The 17,445-nt window shown below is 40.0% G+C and overlaps 3 protein-coding genes across 4 annotated transcripts; all 3 read left to right on the forward strand.

Moving 5' to 3' along the window:
* Positions 1 to 2,712: 2,712 nt before the first annotated feature.
* LOC110062334 (carbohydrate sulfotransferase 1-like) lies at positions 2,713 to 6,234 on the forward strand. The gene is made up of 2 exons (XM_020769201.2): positions 2,713 to 2,836; positions 4,809 to 6,234. Exon 2 carries the CDS (start codon positions 4,814 to 4,816, stop codon positions 6,011 to 6,013), a length of 1,200 nt encoding a protein of 399 aa, XP_020624860.2. The 5' UTR covers positions 2,713 to 2,836; positions 4,809 to 4,813; the 3' UTR covers positions 6,014 to 6,234.
* A 1,308-nt stretch (positions 6,235 to 7,542) lies between these two features.
* LOC110062342 (uncharacterized) lies at positions 7,543 to 14,442 on the forward strand. Of its 2 annotated transcripts, none has more exons than XM_020769213.2 (8): positions 7,543 to 7,790; positions 9,439 to 9,868; positions 10,745 to 10,798; positions 11,478 to 11,610; positions 12,344 to 12,422; positions 12,881 to 12,977; positions 13,389 to 13,445; positions 13,912 to 14,442. In XM_020769213.2, the coding sequence occupies exons 1-8, from the start codon at positions 7,710 to 7,712 to the stop codon at positions 13,989 to 13,991; spliced, it is 1,011 nt and encodes a 336-aa protein (XP_020624872.2). In that variant the 5' UTR covers positions 7,543 to 7,709; the 3' UTR covers positions 13,992 to 14,442. The 2 variants fall into 2 exon arrangements, with proteins under 2 accessions (XP_020624872.2, XP_020624873.2); XM_020769214.2 differs by having other exon boundaries at positions 9,439 to 9,703.
* Positions 14,443 to 15,323: 881 nt separating this feature from the next.
* LOC110062343 (NADH dehydrogenase [ubiquinone] 1 beta subcomplex subunit 7-like) lies at positions 15,324 to 17,199 on the forward strand. Its single transcript, XM_020769215.2, has 3 exons — positions 15,324 to 15,398; positions 15,532 to 15,700; positions 16,977 to 17,199. Exons 1-3 carry the CDS (start codon positions 15,374 to 15,376, stop codon positions 17,023 to 17,025), a joined length of 243 nt encoding a protein of 80 aa, XP_020624874.1. The 5' UTR covers positions 15,324 to 15,373; the 3' UTR covers positions 17,026 to 17,199.
* Positions 17,200 to 17,445: the final 246 nt, after the last annotated feature.

Raw genomic sequence — 17,445 nt, forward strand, 5'->3', positions numbered from 1 at the left:
ATAAATAGGGTATGGATTTTGCACTCAAGTCTTGAATTGGGTATGTTTTTCAAAAGAGATCATCTTACCTTTAGCATCGGTCTGAACTAGGAAACTAAATCTAAGGCAGCTCTGAACTGAACAGGGTATTGATTAAGGGTCAGGTCTTAAATAGGTTATCGATTTTTAAGCGATGACATATTGTGTGACGTCATCGTTTGCTGTTTGTAGGATCAGCGGAGTTCTTTTAACCGGCGAAGATTTGGGGGTTGATTTTGGTTTATACAGTGTCGGATAAATTTGCGCTCACTAGCAAACTCGTAATAAGAACATATCGTCCATACATACAAATTTAGATAGACCAGCAAGTCGCACACGCGATAGCTGAAGGGTCTACATAAAATTTACGGATTGGTAGCGCAGTTGTACTTTTGCCAGTCTTGAAGTGAATTGAATGAGCATTGTATGAGCACTGAAATAAACAGTTTACAGTAGTGATAATGAAGTCAGGGCACGATTCATTTGCAGTTTTCCGCAGTTTTTTATGAAGTTTTGGAAATGTGCTGTTTTATATTTTCTGTCAACGAAAGAGTGGTTGTGATCAAAACAATCGATAATCGTTTTGTCAGGGTTAAGACAATACGAATGTTCATTGATGACAAGTATACGGTTAACAACAAATTAATTTTCTGTGAGGTAATTAGCATTGCCAAATATCTTTAAAGATAATAAGGTGTCGATTTCAGAGACAGAAACTTGTACTTTGCGGCTTTCCTTTGCTGTTTGTAGGATCAGCGAAGTGCTTTTAATTTCAGCTTTTAAACGAAGATTTGGGGGTGGATTTTGGTTTATACAGTGTCGGATAAATTTACGCTCACGGGCAAACTCATAATAACATATCTTCGATACATACAATTTTAGATAGACAAGCGGGTCGCACACGCGATATGACAAGTCAAGAGAAAATGATTTTTTCTTGGACAAGTAGATGGTTAAAAAAACAAATTAATTTGCGGTGAGGTAATCAGCTTTGCCATATATCTTTAAAGATAATAAGGTGTTGATTTCAGAGAGAGGAACTTTTCAGCGGAGTGCTTTTTATTTGAGTTGGTACATTTCGCTGACCCCTAGCACATGGACTAACAAGATGGACCTGGTACATGAACTACTTGAATGAACCACCAATGGGCTACCCTAAATGTAAACCCCTAAAATTTCTAACCCAAAAGTTTAAGAATCAGTTTGTCTGCTCATGTTCCAATCTTCTAGGAACAATTTTTAAACGTCATCGCTTCTGCATGCATTGCTTGCCGTTTATTTAAACAGGTCATAAATAGGGTAGGGAAAATCGAAGATTTTGGGAAGCTGGCCGCACACCCCCACCTAATTTTTCTGGGAGTGCCCTCTGGGCCCGGGGGGTTCTCGTTCCAAGAAGTCGTTTGATCTGCCACGTTACCTCATGTTAGCTCGCCTTCGGAGCCTATCAAAACCGGCTATCTTGATATTTTCTTGCAACAAAATTGATTGAAACATTTTATAAGCATACCGCTTTTGGTTAAAACTCTAAGTATAAACCAAGACTCAACACAAACTCTCGACCGAATCAATAAGTTTGATATCACTCTGCCTTTTCATGAATATATAGCTGAACTAAACTGAACATTCTTAATTAACATAACAACGGAACATCGCTCGTAAATTTCGAGCCTTTTATTTGTTTATTACTTACCTATGCTTGTTGTTCAAACAACCTAGATTAAGATATCAGGTGTTTTAATTACAATGGGCAACTCTAGTTTTGGCAATAGTTCTCGCAAAAAGTTTATGGTTAGCAGTTCTTAGGATAAGGACATTCGCCTTCAAATAAAGCCTTCGGGGCGATTTCCAAAGGAAAAATATAACAGAATTTAAAACATTGATTTTGTAGTTTGAAACCTAAACACAAAATTTCGGCCCCTTTCAACATTTGATGTCAACTTGCTTATTGGAAGTTAGATCGGAGAGTACATTTATGCTGAGCGCGACTAATGGTTAGGATTCATGAAAAAAATTAGGCACTTTGGTCGGTCACATAATTCTTGTGGAGAGTGACACTTTTATAAGAGCTCAGTAACGGAGTTTTGAGTTCTTCAGTTTGCCACCCACAAAATTACCTTGAAATTGAAGGAAACCTGAAAACAGTAGTTTACTAAGATAGACAAACACCATAGAGGTAATAATAAACCATAAAGGAACAAGGATGGTTTGGGATGGAGAAGATTAACACGGATTACAAACGACGATCTTGAAAAAATTAGACTAGACTCTTCAAGATGCACAAACCGTCAGGTAACTCCTTTAAGGTCGACACAAACGAGGGTCCCATCGTGTGAACTGACCATTTTTGCTTCAAAATCTAGTCGCAGGGACCAACTTTGGTCCGTGCGACTAGTCCCACGAATTCAAACCAGTGTGAATCAGTTTTGGGACAAGTTCCTGCGACTTGTTCCTCAAAACGCTTGGTGTGAACTGTACGTGGGACAAGTCCCTGCGACCAGTCCCTTGGTGTAAACTCTTCAGGGGACTAGTTGCAGGGACTAATCCCCTCGTGTGTGCCGACCTCTAATTGTCGTGCTTAGCAATTAAAATTGATCAATTAAAAACTTCTCTAACTTGGTTTGCCATTGGTTTACTGACGTTCGCTTGCCTAAGTATCCAAGAAACCATTGTTTCCATGTCAAACTCAGCGTGTTTGCGACGCGAACAAAACTGCTAAGGAATATGAACTTATCACACGAACGATATGTGGCGCTGGTAAGCTGTTAATATAAGGGCTGCCGTGTGAAAACTGTTCCCGACGCCATCAGTGGAAACGAAGGTATAACTAGCTAATTTTTGCAAATTTTGTTCTGTTTGTTAAAAGTGTTAATTGAACAGAAAATTACCAAGATCTCTGCTGGTAAAAGATCGACACTGATAATGGAAGCAGTATTTTTCATTGCTTTCTTATCCTTTGCCTAGCCTAAAAGAAATAAGTCAGGGTCGGCAATGGGGGGAAGTGGTACACCAATATAACTGAAAAGAAAAACCCATTATATCCAAAATTTCCCTTCAAATTTATGCGAAATACCAAAAATTCGGAGAAACATGGCATACCCCTGAAAGGTCCAATTTTGGCGTCAAAATACCGTATACTGGAATTAAAATTCCCCTGTATACCGTATACCCCCAAACCCTGGCTGATAAATCATCAATCACCCTGATAAATCATCATAGAAGTAGCAGTCTTAGTGATTCAAATACATGGAAGCGCAATATCCTTTAATCTATCGATAAACAGCCTGATTTAATTATCAGAATAACTCGAATTCTAATTTCCACGTATTGCATCGCGCGAAGAATGAAGACCTGTCTACTTCGGAAGCCTTCTATATAAACCAAGGCTAACAACCTCGCAGATTACAAAAAAAAAAAACAATCCACAAAAGCTTAGGATCTGAAAACGAATTTTCTTCATATTTGTGGCGGCTCATCTCACTTTCAAATTCTTGCGCAGTTATATATATTTTTTTATATTTGCTTTTTTTGCATAGGCATAAGAAACATATTTAGATGAAGTAGAACTTTGCTAAGTAACGCGTCTGGTTAGGGCATTCGCTAACAAAAGGCGCTATTAGCCACGTTAATGTTCGATATATCAATCTAACCCGGTTCCGAGGATTTCAGGACATGGTTGCAATTTATAAAGTTTCTTTCGTCCTTCAATTCCCAAAAGAGACTTGGATACAAGGAAAACACCACGAAATACAGAAGTTGTCATGAAAGCCTCGGAGCCATGTTACAATATTGATATATCGAACGTGGCCTATTATCAACATCTCTCTGCGTCTGCGCAAGTCGGCTTTTGCTTACGCGCTAGTGAAAACCTGAAGCGGAGAGGCTCCTTAAATTGCCGAGATCTTTAATAATTCTTTATTGAGCACATTCACAGGGAAGTGGGGTGTATTTTTTATGGAGTACCCCACGGGGGTTTGGGGGGATGCCCGACCCAGCCCCCAAACCCCCGTAGTTTCCCCGGGAAACTTTTATTTTTTAGCGCTCGGAAATGCCACTGATTTCTTACGTTTTCCAGGGAACAGTTTCACATGCCAAAACATGGAAAAACGCATACCAGGAGACTTAGGGGCAAGCTGTGCGGGTCGAGGGAAAGTCTATACGACAGTGAAAAAACTCGGCGAGGAAGAAGTCCAACTTTTACTTCGCCGATTAATTTCCTCGTCATCTCCATTTTCTCTCACCTCCATTGACTGCTCCTGTCTACGACAGCGGCACCCAACGGATCGTTTCGGTAAATTATCTGTTCGGAAGGCCTTTAATCCCCTCTGATTTTCTTAAGAGAATTGTCACCTCAAACTTTCGTGATATGAGAAATTTAATGTCTGTTGTTTTCGGATTGTTAAAAATGTCGTTTTGGGTACCGAGAAAAGGTCAGCTATCATTTTCGGAAAGGCGATAAGGCCTAAGGTTTTCGGGAAATGGACAAAAAAGCCCTAATAAATTTGAGAATACTCAAGTTCCCCTAGAATAACCGAACAGATATAATCTTTTTAGCGCAACCTAAAACAGCCTAAAACAGAGTTTAAAAGCATTCGAGAGGAAACGGTCGTTGGGTGCCCCTTTCTACGAGGACTGAGCGAGAGCTCTCACTCCAATTTGCGCGCGGCCAGAACGTGGAAAGAGTTCTTCGCCCGGGAATACTTGTTACGCAGGGTAGTTGTCAAATTACACTTAAACTCTTACTTAACTAACTTGTGTCTCACAAATTAATCAAACTCTTTTGTTCCACACAGTGAAGATGAACACAGCATCCCACAGTCCCAAAGTGTTCTTCGCTATTGTTACTTGCGTTCTCATAATGATTGTGGTATACATGAGTCAAGGAAACGAGATGATGAGATTAAGAGCGCCACAGAGAGAAGCAAGAAACGAGTCTGTGATACCGACATCTGTAGTGAAAACTAACCGCGCCAAAACCAGATTAAATGTGATTCTGTTGACGCATATGAGCTCCGGATCGACACTTGTGGGAAATATCTTTAATCTTCACCCCGATGTGTTTTATATTTATGAACCTCTGAACACTCTTAGAAGAGACATTGATACGAATGAGTGGCGTGCCCTACAAAAGCCGAGCAACGATGCCTACAGAAAAGACTTTTCGACTCTGCTTCGTGACTTGTTCACTTGTGGCTTTGACGAAGAAAGAACGATAGAGTTAGCTTTCCCTGACTGGGCAAGACCGTTCAACGCATGGGATAATCGATCAATACCGCTGACCAAAGAGTCGTTGAGAACAGCTTGTAACGCGCGAAAAATCACAGTCACTAAGATCATGCAAACAAGACTTCCCTTTGAAGGTGGAATTCGTGAACTCGAGCAGGTGTGTCGCTCAGATCCTGACAAGTTTGACTGTTTTATTGTTCACCAGGTCAGAGATCCACGCGCTGTCCTCTCTTCTTTAATTTCGAAACATTTCTACTCGCTGGAGCCAGCTGCAAATCTGTTTACACAGACGCCAATGCCTCCCGAAGGAATAAACCTCCTGAAGGAAAATGCGCAAATGCTATGCACGCTCGTGTTAGAAAACTTAGATCACGTTCATGCAGAATGGTCAAACTGGTTCAAAAGGCGCTACATTCTGGTCCGTTACGAAGACATTATCAGCAACATTTCAAAAGAAGTGCTCGATATATACAAATACTTTAGTCTTCCTATGGTGGATATCATTACCAACTGGATTAAAGGCATTCCACCTCCAGGCATGGAAGAAGCGCGACACTACGCGATGGTTATATCGAGCGATGATACCGCTACAGCCGAGAAATGGCGATTTCACGAAAAACCCTCGCTGGTTTCTTTGTTTGAAGAGGCTTGCAGCCCACTGATGAAAAATATAGGTTACACTTTAGTAAATGGCTCTGAATATCTGCAACACAATGAAAACATTCCGCTACAAACTGCAGATATACCATTCCTTAGAGGCCTTAGCGTCTAAGAGCTGGTTTGAACTGAACTGAATTAAAGTCTCTACGGAAAACTATTATTGATATGGGTTAAGCTTAAAAATAAAAAAATATTAAAAAACCTGCAAACAAAGTGTATCGTGTCTTGCTGAATCAAGAATTGCGTCAGCAGTTCCACAAAATGTCGGTTGTAATTTTTGTTTTTCTAATAGTTCGAGCATAATCAAATAAAGTTCATGGATGTATGTAGAAATTTTCATGTCGCCCTCCATTGTCTCACGAAACTGAAAAACAGGTGAAAATATAGCGCTTATTGTTTCCTACTGCGATAATCGGGAAACACTTGAATACAGTTCAATATTGTCATACACTATTTCCTTTCATTTTTTTAAAAAAAAGCCTGCTATGTTACCATTCTAATTTATATTGCTGGCAGTCTGTTTTTCTCTCTCAAGCGGGCTCGTCTCGCCCCAACTCGTTTCCGCCATATTTAGGCGTTCGATGTTCACATGCATGCATGGTTCACTCATCTGCCCCTAACAGAAAAGACTGGCTGCTAGCAGTCTGTGCTAAGTTTTTGAAGTTTAACTGTCAATCACAACTGTTGAAGTGTATTTTCATACATTTGAACAGGAAATTAATTAGAGTGTCTTCACATGACGTCACGGCAGCCACAGTCCCCTAACTGCCCCAAAACGATGAAACAGCGGCCATACTGGTGTCTAATCTCTTACCCAGATCTCACTCTGTTTGACGCTGGCAGTGTGAGATCTGGGTTCGAGATTAACTGGTGTCCCAAAACTGGGTCTGTTGGTCTCAAACCAATCCAGTGCGTTCCTGTGCTGGAGCGGATCTCAGTATGCCGGAAATACTATGTCCTAGATCCTCAATTTTAAAAAAATTCGGGGGACTGATGCCCTCGTCCCCCTAAACGGGACCTCCTTTACCATTCCGTATCCCGAACCCACTTCTGTAAAATTCTGCATCCACCCCAGCAGTGGGAGTTGAACTTTTTTCTTGTTATGTAAATACTTCCAGGTTTCTCAAGGTTTCTCTGTTGCTGGCCATGTGAATGAGTTTGTCAAATTCGTGCAAAGCTATGTTTGCCTTACCATAGCAAACTCTCACGGAAAAATTGTTCTGGACAACGCATACCGTTGTGTTGCCTATGGCAAAATCCACCAAAAACAACGAAATAGATCAAAAGGGCACCAGAAAGCAGACAAAGTAAGTACGATTTCTAAATTTAATTGGAAGTGGAAGAAATGTATACTCAATGATTAAACGTTTCGTTTTGTTCAAACTCGATATGCAGGTGTAACACAACACTGACTTCAGAGAGAGTCACGTTCCACTTCCATGCAGCGCTCAGCGCTCAAAATCTCGACGGTCGGTATTGTAACACAGCACTTCTTACTTCACAGAGTCACGTTCCACTTACAGCGCTCAAGTAACTTTTTCCTATAAACCATAAACTCAATTCAATTCGCATCGCGAGTTTGGGCTCCCTGTGTTTTCTGCCTTTACTCCTATCCAGACTGACGGGAGGCCGCGCGCGTGCTCTGGGAACGAGAGGCTCGGCGGCAATTTCCAAAATGGCGGTTGCGTTTGAGCGGTGGGTAGAACCCGTATATTAAAGTAGGACTAGATCGTACACAGACTAGACTGAGCACAGGCTGGAGAACTGGTTAAGGAACAGTTGAATGTGCTCCTCGTTTTGTAAAGAAAATGAGGTACTTCAAAGGATCGCGACGGAGTGTTAAGAAAAGTAGCCACTCTATGAAAGATGACAGTAGCGCTTCTAAAACTGTAAGTTGATTCTGCAGTATTTTAGAAATAACAGTAAACCTAAAGCTTGTCAAACAATTTCAAGATGAAGGAGTAAATCTGTCTTTGATCACCGATGATTTCTTTAGCTGTGATTAAGATTTTTGGGTTCAAACCTGCATGTGTTTATAAAAAGACGTAAACAATAGCCTCCATTTGGCGCGAAAATACAGTGTGTATGCTCGGATATTTGTCCGCGGACATGATCTGTTCCGAAAAACGAACAGTTTTCCGAGAGTGTACTGTAGCTTGAGGAAACGTGTGAACTTGAGGACATGAAAGGGTTTTGAGAAGTGGGCTGCACACACCCCCAGTCAATTTTTCTGGGAGACCCTCCCCCCCCCACCCCCACTGGAGGGATATAGACTTGGCACCTACAATCATGGACAAAAGCAGTTGAGACAGTCCCCGAAAAAGACCTGTTTTCATTGAACGCGTGAGTTTTTCAATCCCCAATTTCCACATTTCGACCCCCTCTCCCCTTTTCAATGTTGTAACCATGTGACAGTGTCCTGCCACGGAGCGTATTTCAACATTGGGGGGGGGGGGGGGTGGGGAGGGAGAGACAAGGGGGTTTGGCTATGGACAAAAAAGACGTTTTTTGAAATTACAGAAGGACGCCAACAAAAAGCATTTGTTTTGCTCAAATGTGACAACACTTTTGTCCATGACTGTAGATCATTTATAATCTAATGCTGCTACACCCAGTACCGAGCTAATTGTGCAATCTTTAATCTTTTCAAGAGGGCTCTGTTGTTGTCTCTTAGGACCTCTTCATTTGAGCCCAGTAACTGGGCTGGCTTGGTTACCAGGACAAATTTTGTGGTCTGTACATAGGGGAAATTTCAGCCCAAACAACCGGGATGAAATTCAAGAAACAAAACCAAAATGGTAGAACATCGTATCGTTCGCGACTGTCATAGCTTTGTGGACTCTTGTAACTTTACTAATAAAGCTAATTTGCATGCTTTTGCAATGAAAATGCACACACGACAAAAATTATGCCATTTTGGCAGCTATGTTGCGAAAGCAAAGGTATTTTGTCACAAATGTTTTGTCTTGGTCACCCAGGCTGGAGTGTTCACATGGGAAAATTTTCATCGCGGTCACTGAGATCTCGGTCGCAAAAACCAAGATCTTGGTAACTGAGCCAGCCCAGCCTTTCATATGAACACATCAAAATTTTTACAAACGAAAGAGTGGTGAGGCGAGATCTTGGAAACTGAGCCAGCCTGCTTGACCAGGCTCATGTGAAGAGGCCCTTAGTCCATAGTCTTGCTTCCTTACCACCCAAATGTTGCCTTTTTCTGGCTTGTTACAGTCTCTAATGTAATGTAATAATATGATGGCTACAAAATGCAATTCCTGTCAAACCAGAGCTCCTAGAAAAACTCTACAAGCTTGCACCATTCATTGGTGTAGGTTCAATAATTTTGTTGCCATTAAGCTTTGGGCTGAGGGTGGAAATCAAATCTGCTTGGGAAAAACCCGAGCTTATGTCCACTAACATGAACAGTTATTTCATGACAACCACAGCTTGGTGGTCTTCCTAATTTCACCCGAACAAGCTGGAAAATAATCGTGAAAAATTACTGATCATGATTTTTATCTCAAAAACACTGATGTACAGACAGTTGATTCATCTGGGAATGGACAAACACAAAGGAAAAGACCACACACTGTTGATACTGCAGAGACGGGGCAGTCAAAAAGATCTAAAAAGAGTAAACAGAGGTCTAGTAGCGAAAGCCTTTTAGCTACCACTGTTCATGACCACGCAACAAATAAGAAGGACACAAGAACATCAAATGATAATGATCAACCCATTGTCAAAAGGACCAAAAGGAAAGAGCAGGTTATTCCAACTGGATCCTTATCTTCCTCTGAATCAGAAGGTAGCTTGCACTTGTCAGATCAGAGTGATTCTTTACACATTACTGTGTGCAATACTGGTGAACTTGGTGAGCAAAGTGACCGCAAGTTCCTACAACAGCAAATCAAGATACTTAAGACACCATTCCAGCTTGAGAATGATTGCCCAGGTTTATCCAGGATCAAAGGTATACCCTTTTAAAAAAATGTTTTGTTCCAGAAAATTTCCATACCCACACCAAGGAGGGTTATTGGAAATTATAAGGAGCAAGGAACGGGAGAAGGGGGTTTAAAAGCTAAAATTTTGATGGTAAGTATGAACCAAAACTGTGGCCTTATGCTCCACTCACGAAGGAGCGAAGGGGATGAGTGAGTGATGAACCAAAACTGGAATATCCAAAGGGATTGGGGGTGGGGGTTTCCAACCAAAAAAAATCTATGGATGGATCCATGCATATTTTCTGTAACGTTCAACACAATTAAAGACTGGTATAAGAGGAGAGTTTGTGTCATTTTGAGTCAGTTTTGTTTTGCTCAGAAGTGCCTGAATTCTTTCATGTAACTTTTAGTTTAATTGAAAGCCATTGCCCTGTATATTTTTTCCCTGCTGGTTTGTGGTTCATTTCTGATAAAACACAAAGTTCTCTCAGTGACCCTATTGTGTTAGTGGTCTGAGACTGTTAATACAGTAGTTATTGTAGCTGTTTGCGTGTGGTTTGTTGTGGTTTGTTCCGTGTTTTGGTCATAGTTAAGAGAGTGAAATGGTTGTAGAACCTGGCAAAGTTCTTTGTTGTATGCTTTTGTTGGTTATTTTGGGGGTCGACCCTGCACAAAACCTGGCAAAATACTAAAGGTGTTACAGTGTGTGCCCATATTCCGATTATATAATTCATGCATAGTCTATGAGCATAAAACAAAAGATGTGCAGCATAAATCCTAGTCTGTTTGTTTGCTTCTTTGATGTTTACTAGGCTTCTTAACCATTTCCCTCTATTAACTATGTTTTGATACTAGTAACTATGAACATGTTATATTTATTCAGTGATGTTCTATTTCTATCACAGCAAATGATTCAAATCACATGCCTTTCCAAGTTATCCACAACACATTGAGAAAAGGTGAATTTAGTTTAATTTAGACTTGTTGTAAAGTAATTACAAGATCACTTTCAAAACTATAACAAAATTCATGCATCTCATTGGCTATCAGAAGACCCAAATTTTTGGCCCAGATAGAGCACATTGATTCTGTATTCTTGGTATTGGAATGGAACTAGCTTGCTACTGAGGCTAATGCAACACAACATTGAAATAGTAACATGGAGGCTGGTGAAATGACAATGAACGACATGACTTGGTGTTGATATTCAGACAGCAATGAGAGGCAGGCTTTTAGCCAGGATATGAAAAGTGGGTGTCCAAAATGTGCTATAGGGCCTGCTCAAATGAACAATTTATAAGGCAGCAGAGGAAAAATAAAACAACTTTTTTTAATATGTCGCCGTTCACAGGATGCGTGGACACTCATCTGGTTAGCCTAATGAGAGGGGCTTCTGAAATGCTAACATAAAAAGGGTTTAAATTAAAACTGGGCACATGCATACCTCACCCCTCCCTACCAGGATCCAAGCTTTAGGGTTATTGTTTATTGTTTGTAATAGAAACCAAATGCTAGCCCAAGGGAGACTCAGATAAGCTCCTCAGGTGGGGGTCCTGGGCGTAACTTTGGTCAAGTTACCTTCACATTTACTAATCATTTGATTTATTGTTTTCTTCCGGGTATATTATTTTATTTCAGTCAATCATAAAACAGAAGATGAAGTTCTTCGAGGTCTTAACAGGCTTGCACAGAGAAAACTACTTGATAGTCTGAGTGCTGTAAGACCAGAATCCACCTCCACTACTGCTATATTAGATGAGCAATTAAAAAGGTATGGCTCCTCTTCTTATAACAGGGCAGGGCAGGAAAAAAAATTTGGGAGGGGAAATCCACTTGCCCAGTGGGCCAGTAAATTTTAGTTTTCACTTGTCCCCACTTAAATATTACTTGCTGACATGGCAGCCAGTATGGAAATCAGAGGACAAACTCAAACAAAGTATGCTTGGATTCCTAACTAATCCATGCTTTTAACCTAATGGTTAACTAGTTTTGAAATAGCCTCTGACTGAAAATTATCATTTTATCAAGCTGACATTTTCATTCAGACTCGTAAGACTACCGAGGCTAATTTCACTTCCCCAGGGGGCCACTGAACTTCTATTTTCACTTGCCCAAGAGCAAACTTTACTTGCCCCAGGTAATTGCACCTGGGTTTTTTCCTACCCTGTGAACAGTGGCCCCTGCATATTGAAATCAAGAGCACTTGCTAAAAGAGAAATACTCAGGGTGTGCTTACATACAATGTAGATGGGCCTAAATCAAATGACTATTGAATAAAATAATAATACATGTAGTTAATGGTACACTACACAGTGACTCTAGATCAGTAAGTGCTTATTAAACCTAGTCAGCTTGATCCAAGCTCCAACACACTGTTGTTCCAGTGTTGCATCTCTTACCAGTTGATAATATTAGCGGAATATTTTTACTTGTCTTTTAAGGCAGCTCACCACTGTCTTCTGTTACCCCAACCTAACATGCAGTTAACTGAATTTTGTTTGAAGATATAAAGAAGTCCAGGCTAGGGTAGTAAATCTAGAAAAAGCCCATGGTGAAATGATACAAGAACATGCTCGATGTAAGGTAGGACTGACCTTGCTGGTTGTTCACATGCTTTATAAATGGATGCATTATATTCCTTTGAGATGATCAGGATCAATAATCCAAGATCACTAGAGTCATGCACATATATTTAAGAACCAAGTGGTTGGTATTAGAACAGGGTTGCCAAAGGGGAGGGGAAGACCAGGGCGGCCAAAAAAAAAAAATGCATGGAGGAGAACAGTTGAGAATAAAAGGCAAGCAGCCAAGTGGCAGTTGCGGGCAGCTGTCACAGCTCTAGCACCAAATCGATGTGTGCCTCATGGCATGGATTTATATTGGATAGGATAGGAAAAACAGGGTTGCTTAATTACAACAATGTCTTTAACAGGGGCATTAACATTATCATTGAGGGTGGTGCTAATTGGAAGGACAACACTAGAATGAAATTGTATCAACCAGCAAGGTACATGACTAACAGAATGCCTTCTTTTGGTTAGTGTATCGGTGTTTTGGTGTCACAGATGGAGGCAATTGGTAAGGAATTTAACAAAAAAGACTTGATGGATGAGGTCCAAAAGACTAATGACTTTCTAGGTATGTAAAGTATACATACTGCACACATATTTTTAAAAACTTGGCTGTCTTGTGATTATGAGCAGTAGTTTCATGTGGTACTGTTTATTATGCTGTACAAGGTGGTTTTAACTTTTAAGTCTGTATATGAAAACCTAGTGTGTGACCATTCAAATGAAAGCTATAGAGCAGTACTTACTGTTTATTGTGCTGTACAAGGTGGTTCTAATTTTTAAGTCTGTGGATCAAACCCTAGTGTGTGACCATTCAAATGAAAGCTATCGAACAATACTTTCACATGGAACTGATTATGTTGCACAAAGTGCTCAGAAACGTTTTTAAAGCATGTAGACGAAATCCTAGTGTGCAAAGAAATGTTTACTTAAGGCAACCACTGATGTTGTTCCTTTTTCACTTCCATTTTCTTTCTAGCAAACAGCAGTCCAGTGACTACCAGCAAGACCCAGGACATGAATAACATAAATGCAGGTATGGTGTCCAAATCATCATTACTTTGTTTTTGTGAGTTAAAAATTAATTTATTTTAACCTGCACCCATGTTCAGGATCTCAACCAGCATGGTAGCCTGTTTGAGGGTATTACAAGTTATAGAGACATTTATAGGGTTTTGATGTGTAGTGGCGAGATGCAAAAAATTGTAACTTCTAAATTTGTGTTGCTTTGAACAGCATGTTGCAGTTGCTGAGTTGAGTGACAAAAGTCAGTAGTGGCTATTGATTTTGGCGAGGTGTATATCTCCACTTTAATCATTATATCAGTGCAACAAAAGTAGGCTGCAAGCTCTTTTAAAACCTCAGAACTTAATACAAACACATGTAGTTAGTGAATAATTTGTCCCCTCTTGAGTAGAATTCAAACATCTTGGTGGCCATAATTGAAGTGTTGACATAAATACAAGAATTAAAAAAATTGTTGTACTTTTTTGTCATATTAGGTGCCAGGCCCAGAGTGGATACAAGTGGTTATATTCCCAGTACTCATGAACAATTAGTAAAAATACTGTTCAAAGATTGATTGTGATTTCTCCTCTAGATACTACATCAAATAAAACATTATTAGATTACATTTCTATCACTCAAGAGTTGTTTTGGACTGTAATTTTATTACCTCTGCAAGTCAAGAGCTCAGTGACCAAGGGGTGGAACAACTTAGCCTGCGAGCAGGCTCACGTTTGGGAATTGAGTGCAAGTGGCGCGGGCACGTATGTGAGAGGCGAAGCCACGATTGTCACAGCGAGCTGCGAAGCCGCGAGAAAGTGAACTCTCTACATGCCACTTGCAAGGATACTTGTTGTTCCTTTTAAAAAGTGAAAGTTGTGTTTTTGTATTACTTATACATCTGTATTAGGGTCCTCCAGTTTACATTCTGTCAGTTGTTTCACTATGTGGTACCTCTACGGTTATGTTACAAAGTAAGCTACAAAATAATGAACATGAACTATTTATAATAAAAAGATGAAACTGTTGTTGAGGGAAGCTGCTTTGATTGGACAATAATAATTGTATCTACCCCTCTGCATCCATACTAGTTACTAGCTCTATGCACGTATTGCAGGCCTATATTGCCAGATAATATTCATCTGGTACAGTTGAACCTCTCCTTACAGGGACCTCCATAATACTGACAGTTCTATAGTACGGACAGTTCACTTAGTCTCAGTGAAATCAAAATTCATATCTTATAAAGACTCTCCACTAAACCCCTTTGGTATCCATATCAGAAACATAAACTTAAACCATGGCCGTGGCCCTGAATCTACCTTTTAGAGGGCTTTATTAAGTCCTGTAATTTTATAAGGAAGGTCCCTCTGTTGACACTGATTACTACTACAACAGCAGTTATAGTTTTTTGTCCTTCTAGCTGTTGTATAAATTTTGCAAATAGAAGTAAGAGTTTTCAGGTTACTTTGTAAAATGTATAACAGGGGTCTAAGGGCGTTTGAGGATTGAAGATTAAAAGATAAAGAAAGACTTTGCAAATGAATATTATTGTTTATTGTCTTGCTATATGAGCGATGTTGTAATTATTGATATGTAAAGCTGTATAGGCATTAGGTCTGTCTAATCTAAGGCCAACAATTTTTGAAACAGAAAATTGATTACGATTATAGGCCCCTCTCCCCAACTGTATTGAAAACAAGCCCAACGAAAATTCTGTGACTAAAAAAATAAACCAGGGCCAAATAGAGAAGGTTTTGCTTGAGTGTCGAAAATAGTTCGCGTTTGCTTTGGTTTTAAGCGATCAGCTTAAAGACCTCGCACTTTTTCCACACTTTGTAATTTGTGATTGGCCAGAAAACTGCTCTTGTTGTTGCCCTGGCTTTGTACGTATCGCGTACCTATTTTTGCACACTCGAGCCGAGAAGAATTCTGGGTAGCGATAGCCAAACATCCAAAATGGCGGACGAGAAGTACGAACCAGGTGAGAATAATACATTGAATATGTGGCGAGAAAGTAGCTATAACGCCTTTCCAAATTAACTTCAAAACGTTGATAAACGGCTCTAAAACTTGTTACAGGTATTATTATCTGAAGAACCTTTTATATTTGTTAGTTATGAAAGTGACAGCGAAAGAGATGGCGGACGCGAAGATTCCCTTGTCGGCCAGAGATTACTGTGCCCACTTGCTTATACCTCTGTTAAAGTGCAGGAAGGACACTTACTTTGCTCCATGGAAATGTCAACACGAGAAGCATGCTTGGGACAGGTGTCAGTATGACGAGTAAGTAGACTTGATGCGATTCATTGATATTAAAGCTAAAGCATTTCTGATTTGAGTTGTTTACAACAGGGTTTCTTCACTTTATAACTTATGGATACTTTGTGAGTACACGACAGTTATATGTGCACTTCCTCTTGTATATGCAGAAGTGCGAGCAACTTGAGCTTTATATAAAAGGTCTTAAAGCGCTTTTCGACTCCTGGGCTCTCTCCTAATTAAGAGAAAAGAAGTATACTCATCCTCGACCAGTTTAAACTAAATTTAACCTTAACTTACATTTCCAGAATAAGCTTACCTTCTTCTAACAACAAATACACCGCTGTACATCATTCCTCCGCAAATTGAATACCTCCAGTCAAATGCCTGCATTTAATGTTACCTTCGGGTCTAGTTGGCAGCAATTTTTTTGCCATCAGAAAAAGCACATATTTGGTCAACAACCCAAGGTCAGTTTGCACAGCCTGCTCAAGTGTACTGCCACAAATTGTACAGTATTTTTACAGAATGATGCAAATTTTACTTAACGTGGTGTATGGCATTTGCATACCATATTTTGGCCTAAATAGTGCTCCAGTTTGCAAATGTCACACACTGAACTTAATATTAGTGTACCAAGTGAGAATTTCATCCCATTTGAAAATAATTGGATTCCTGATGGCATGGCCATATCAAACAAACAATCAAAATAACCCAGGGAACAAATTCTCCCTATATGGAATGAAGAGGGGAGGAGTCTGGTGCAGAGACATGAGTGAATCCCAAATCGAAGCCTCTGCGCAGGCTACTTTATAGTATTAAAATTCTTCAATCACTTTTATGAATTGAAGGAATGTTTGCATAATGTAACAAAACTTCACTGCTGCCCAATATGACGCACAAAACACCGGTTTGTCAGTTCAGACTTTCAATTTTGGGTGTGACCTTTGGTATCGCTCAATAATGAAGTCTCTTCTTTTAAGACGATGCTTTGAAGTTTGGCTCCCATAACTGTAACTGATTCAATGACCAAGTCGTGACCCGGAGTAGGACATTTGCCGACTGCAGACTACACTTAAGGCCTAAACAGTGTTCTGCTCAGCCCGAATTAGAATATCACTCAGGTTAGCCTGTTTATGGTTAGCTCTCTGTAATGAAAATGGGAATACGATATCAGTTAAAGAGCATGCGGTCTGCAGTCTGCAGTCTGCAGTCTGCAAATGTCATACACCAGTCATGACCTGTGGTTCTTAAGTTGGTGTACATCTGTTTTTTATGCTGTGAATTTCATTTCTTACAGTTACTTGCACAGAGTGAGAGAAAAAGAACGTCTAAAGCTTCAGCAGTGACAAATAATGCACTTCTGTGCTGTCTGCCTTGTACATTGGCATGGTGTTTGCATGACCTATCAAACAAACTTCACATGATGAATACCACAATTTTTTAATGGATAGTCATGGATTTCTTGGACGTCTAGTAATGAGGACAGTTGAAAGGAAATTAAAATAAATATTTGTCAAAAATGTGTGTTGTAAGTTGTCCATGTTGCATCCAGTCTTTGTTTTAAAGGTAAAGCCATAATAGCTCATAATAGCACGTACACCCTATGATGAAAAAAAAGGTGTAGCACAACATGGCGGCCATACTCAAATAATAGGTCAACCAAGGCATGCAGCCTTGGTTTCAAACATACATCTTTGATGTTGGACATCCATGTTAGGGTCAATTGACACCTATCAACTCAAGGTATCTGCTAACCAGTATCACCT

Source organism: Orbicella faveolata, unplaced genomic scaffold (genome assembly GCF_042242905.1).
Source record: "Orbicella faveolata isolate gen_17 unplaced genomic scaffold, um_ofav_v1 contig_14, whole genome shotgun sequence".
Classification (NCBI taxonomy): Eukaryota; Metazoa; Cnidaria; class Anthozoa; order Scleractinia; family Merulinidae; genus Orbicella; species Orbicella faveolata.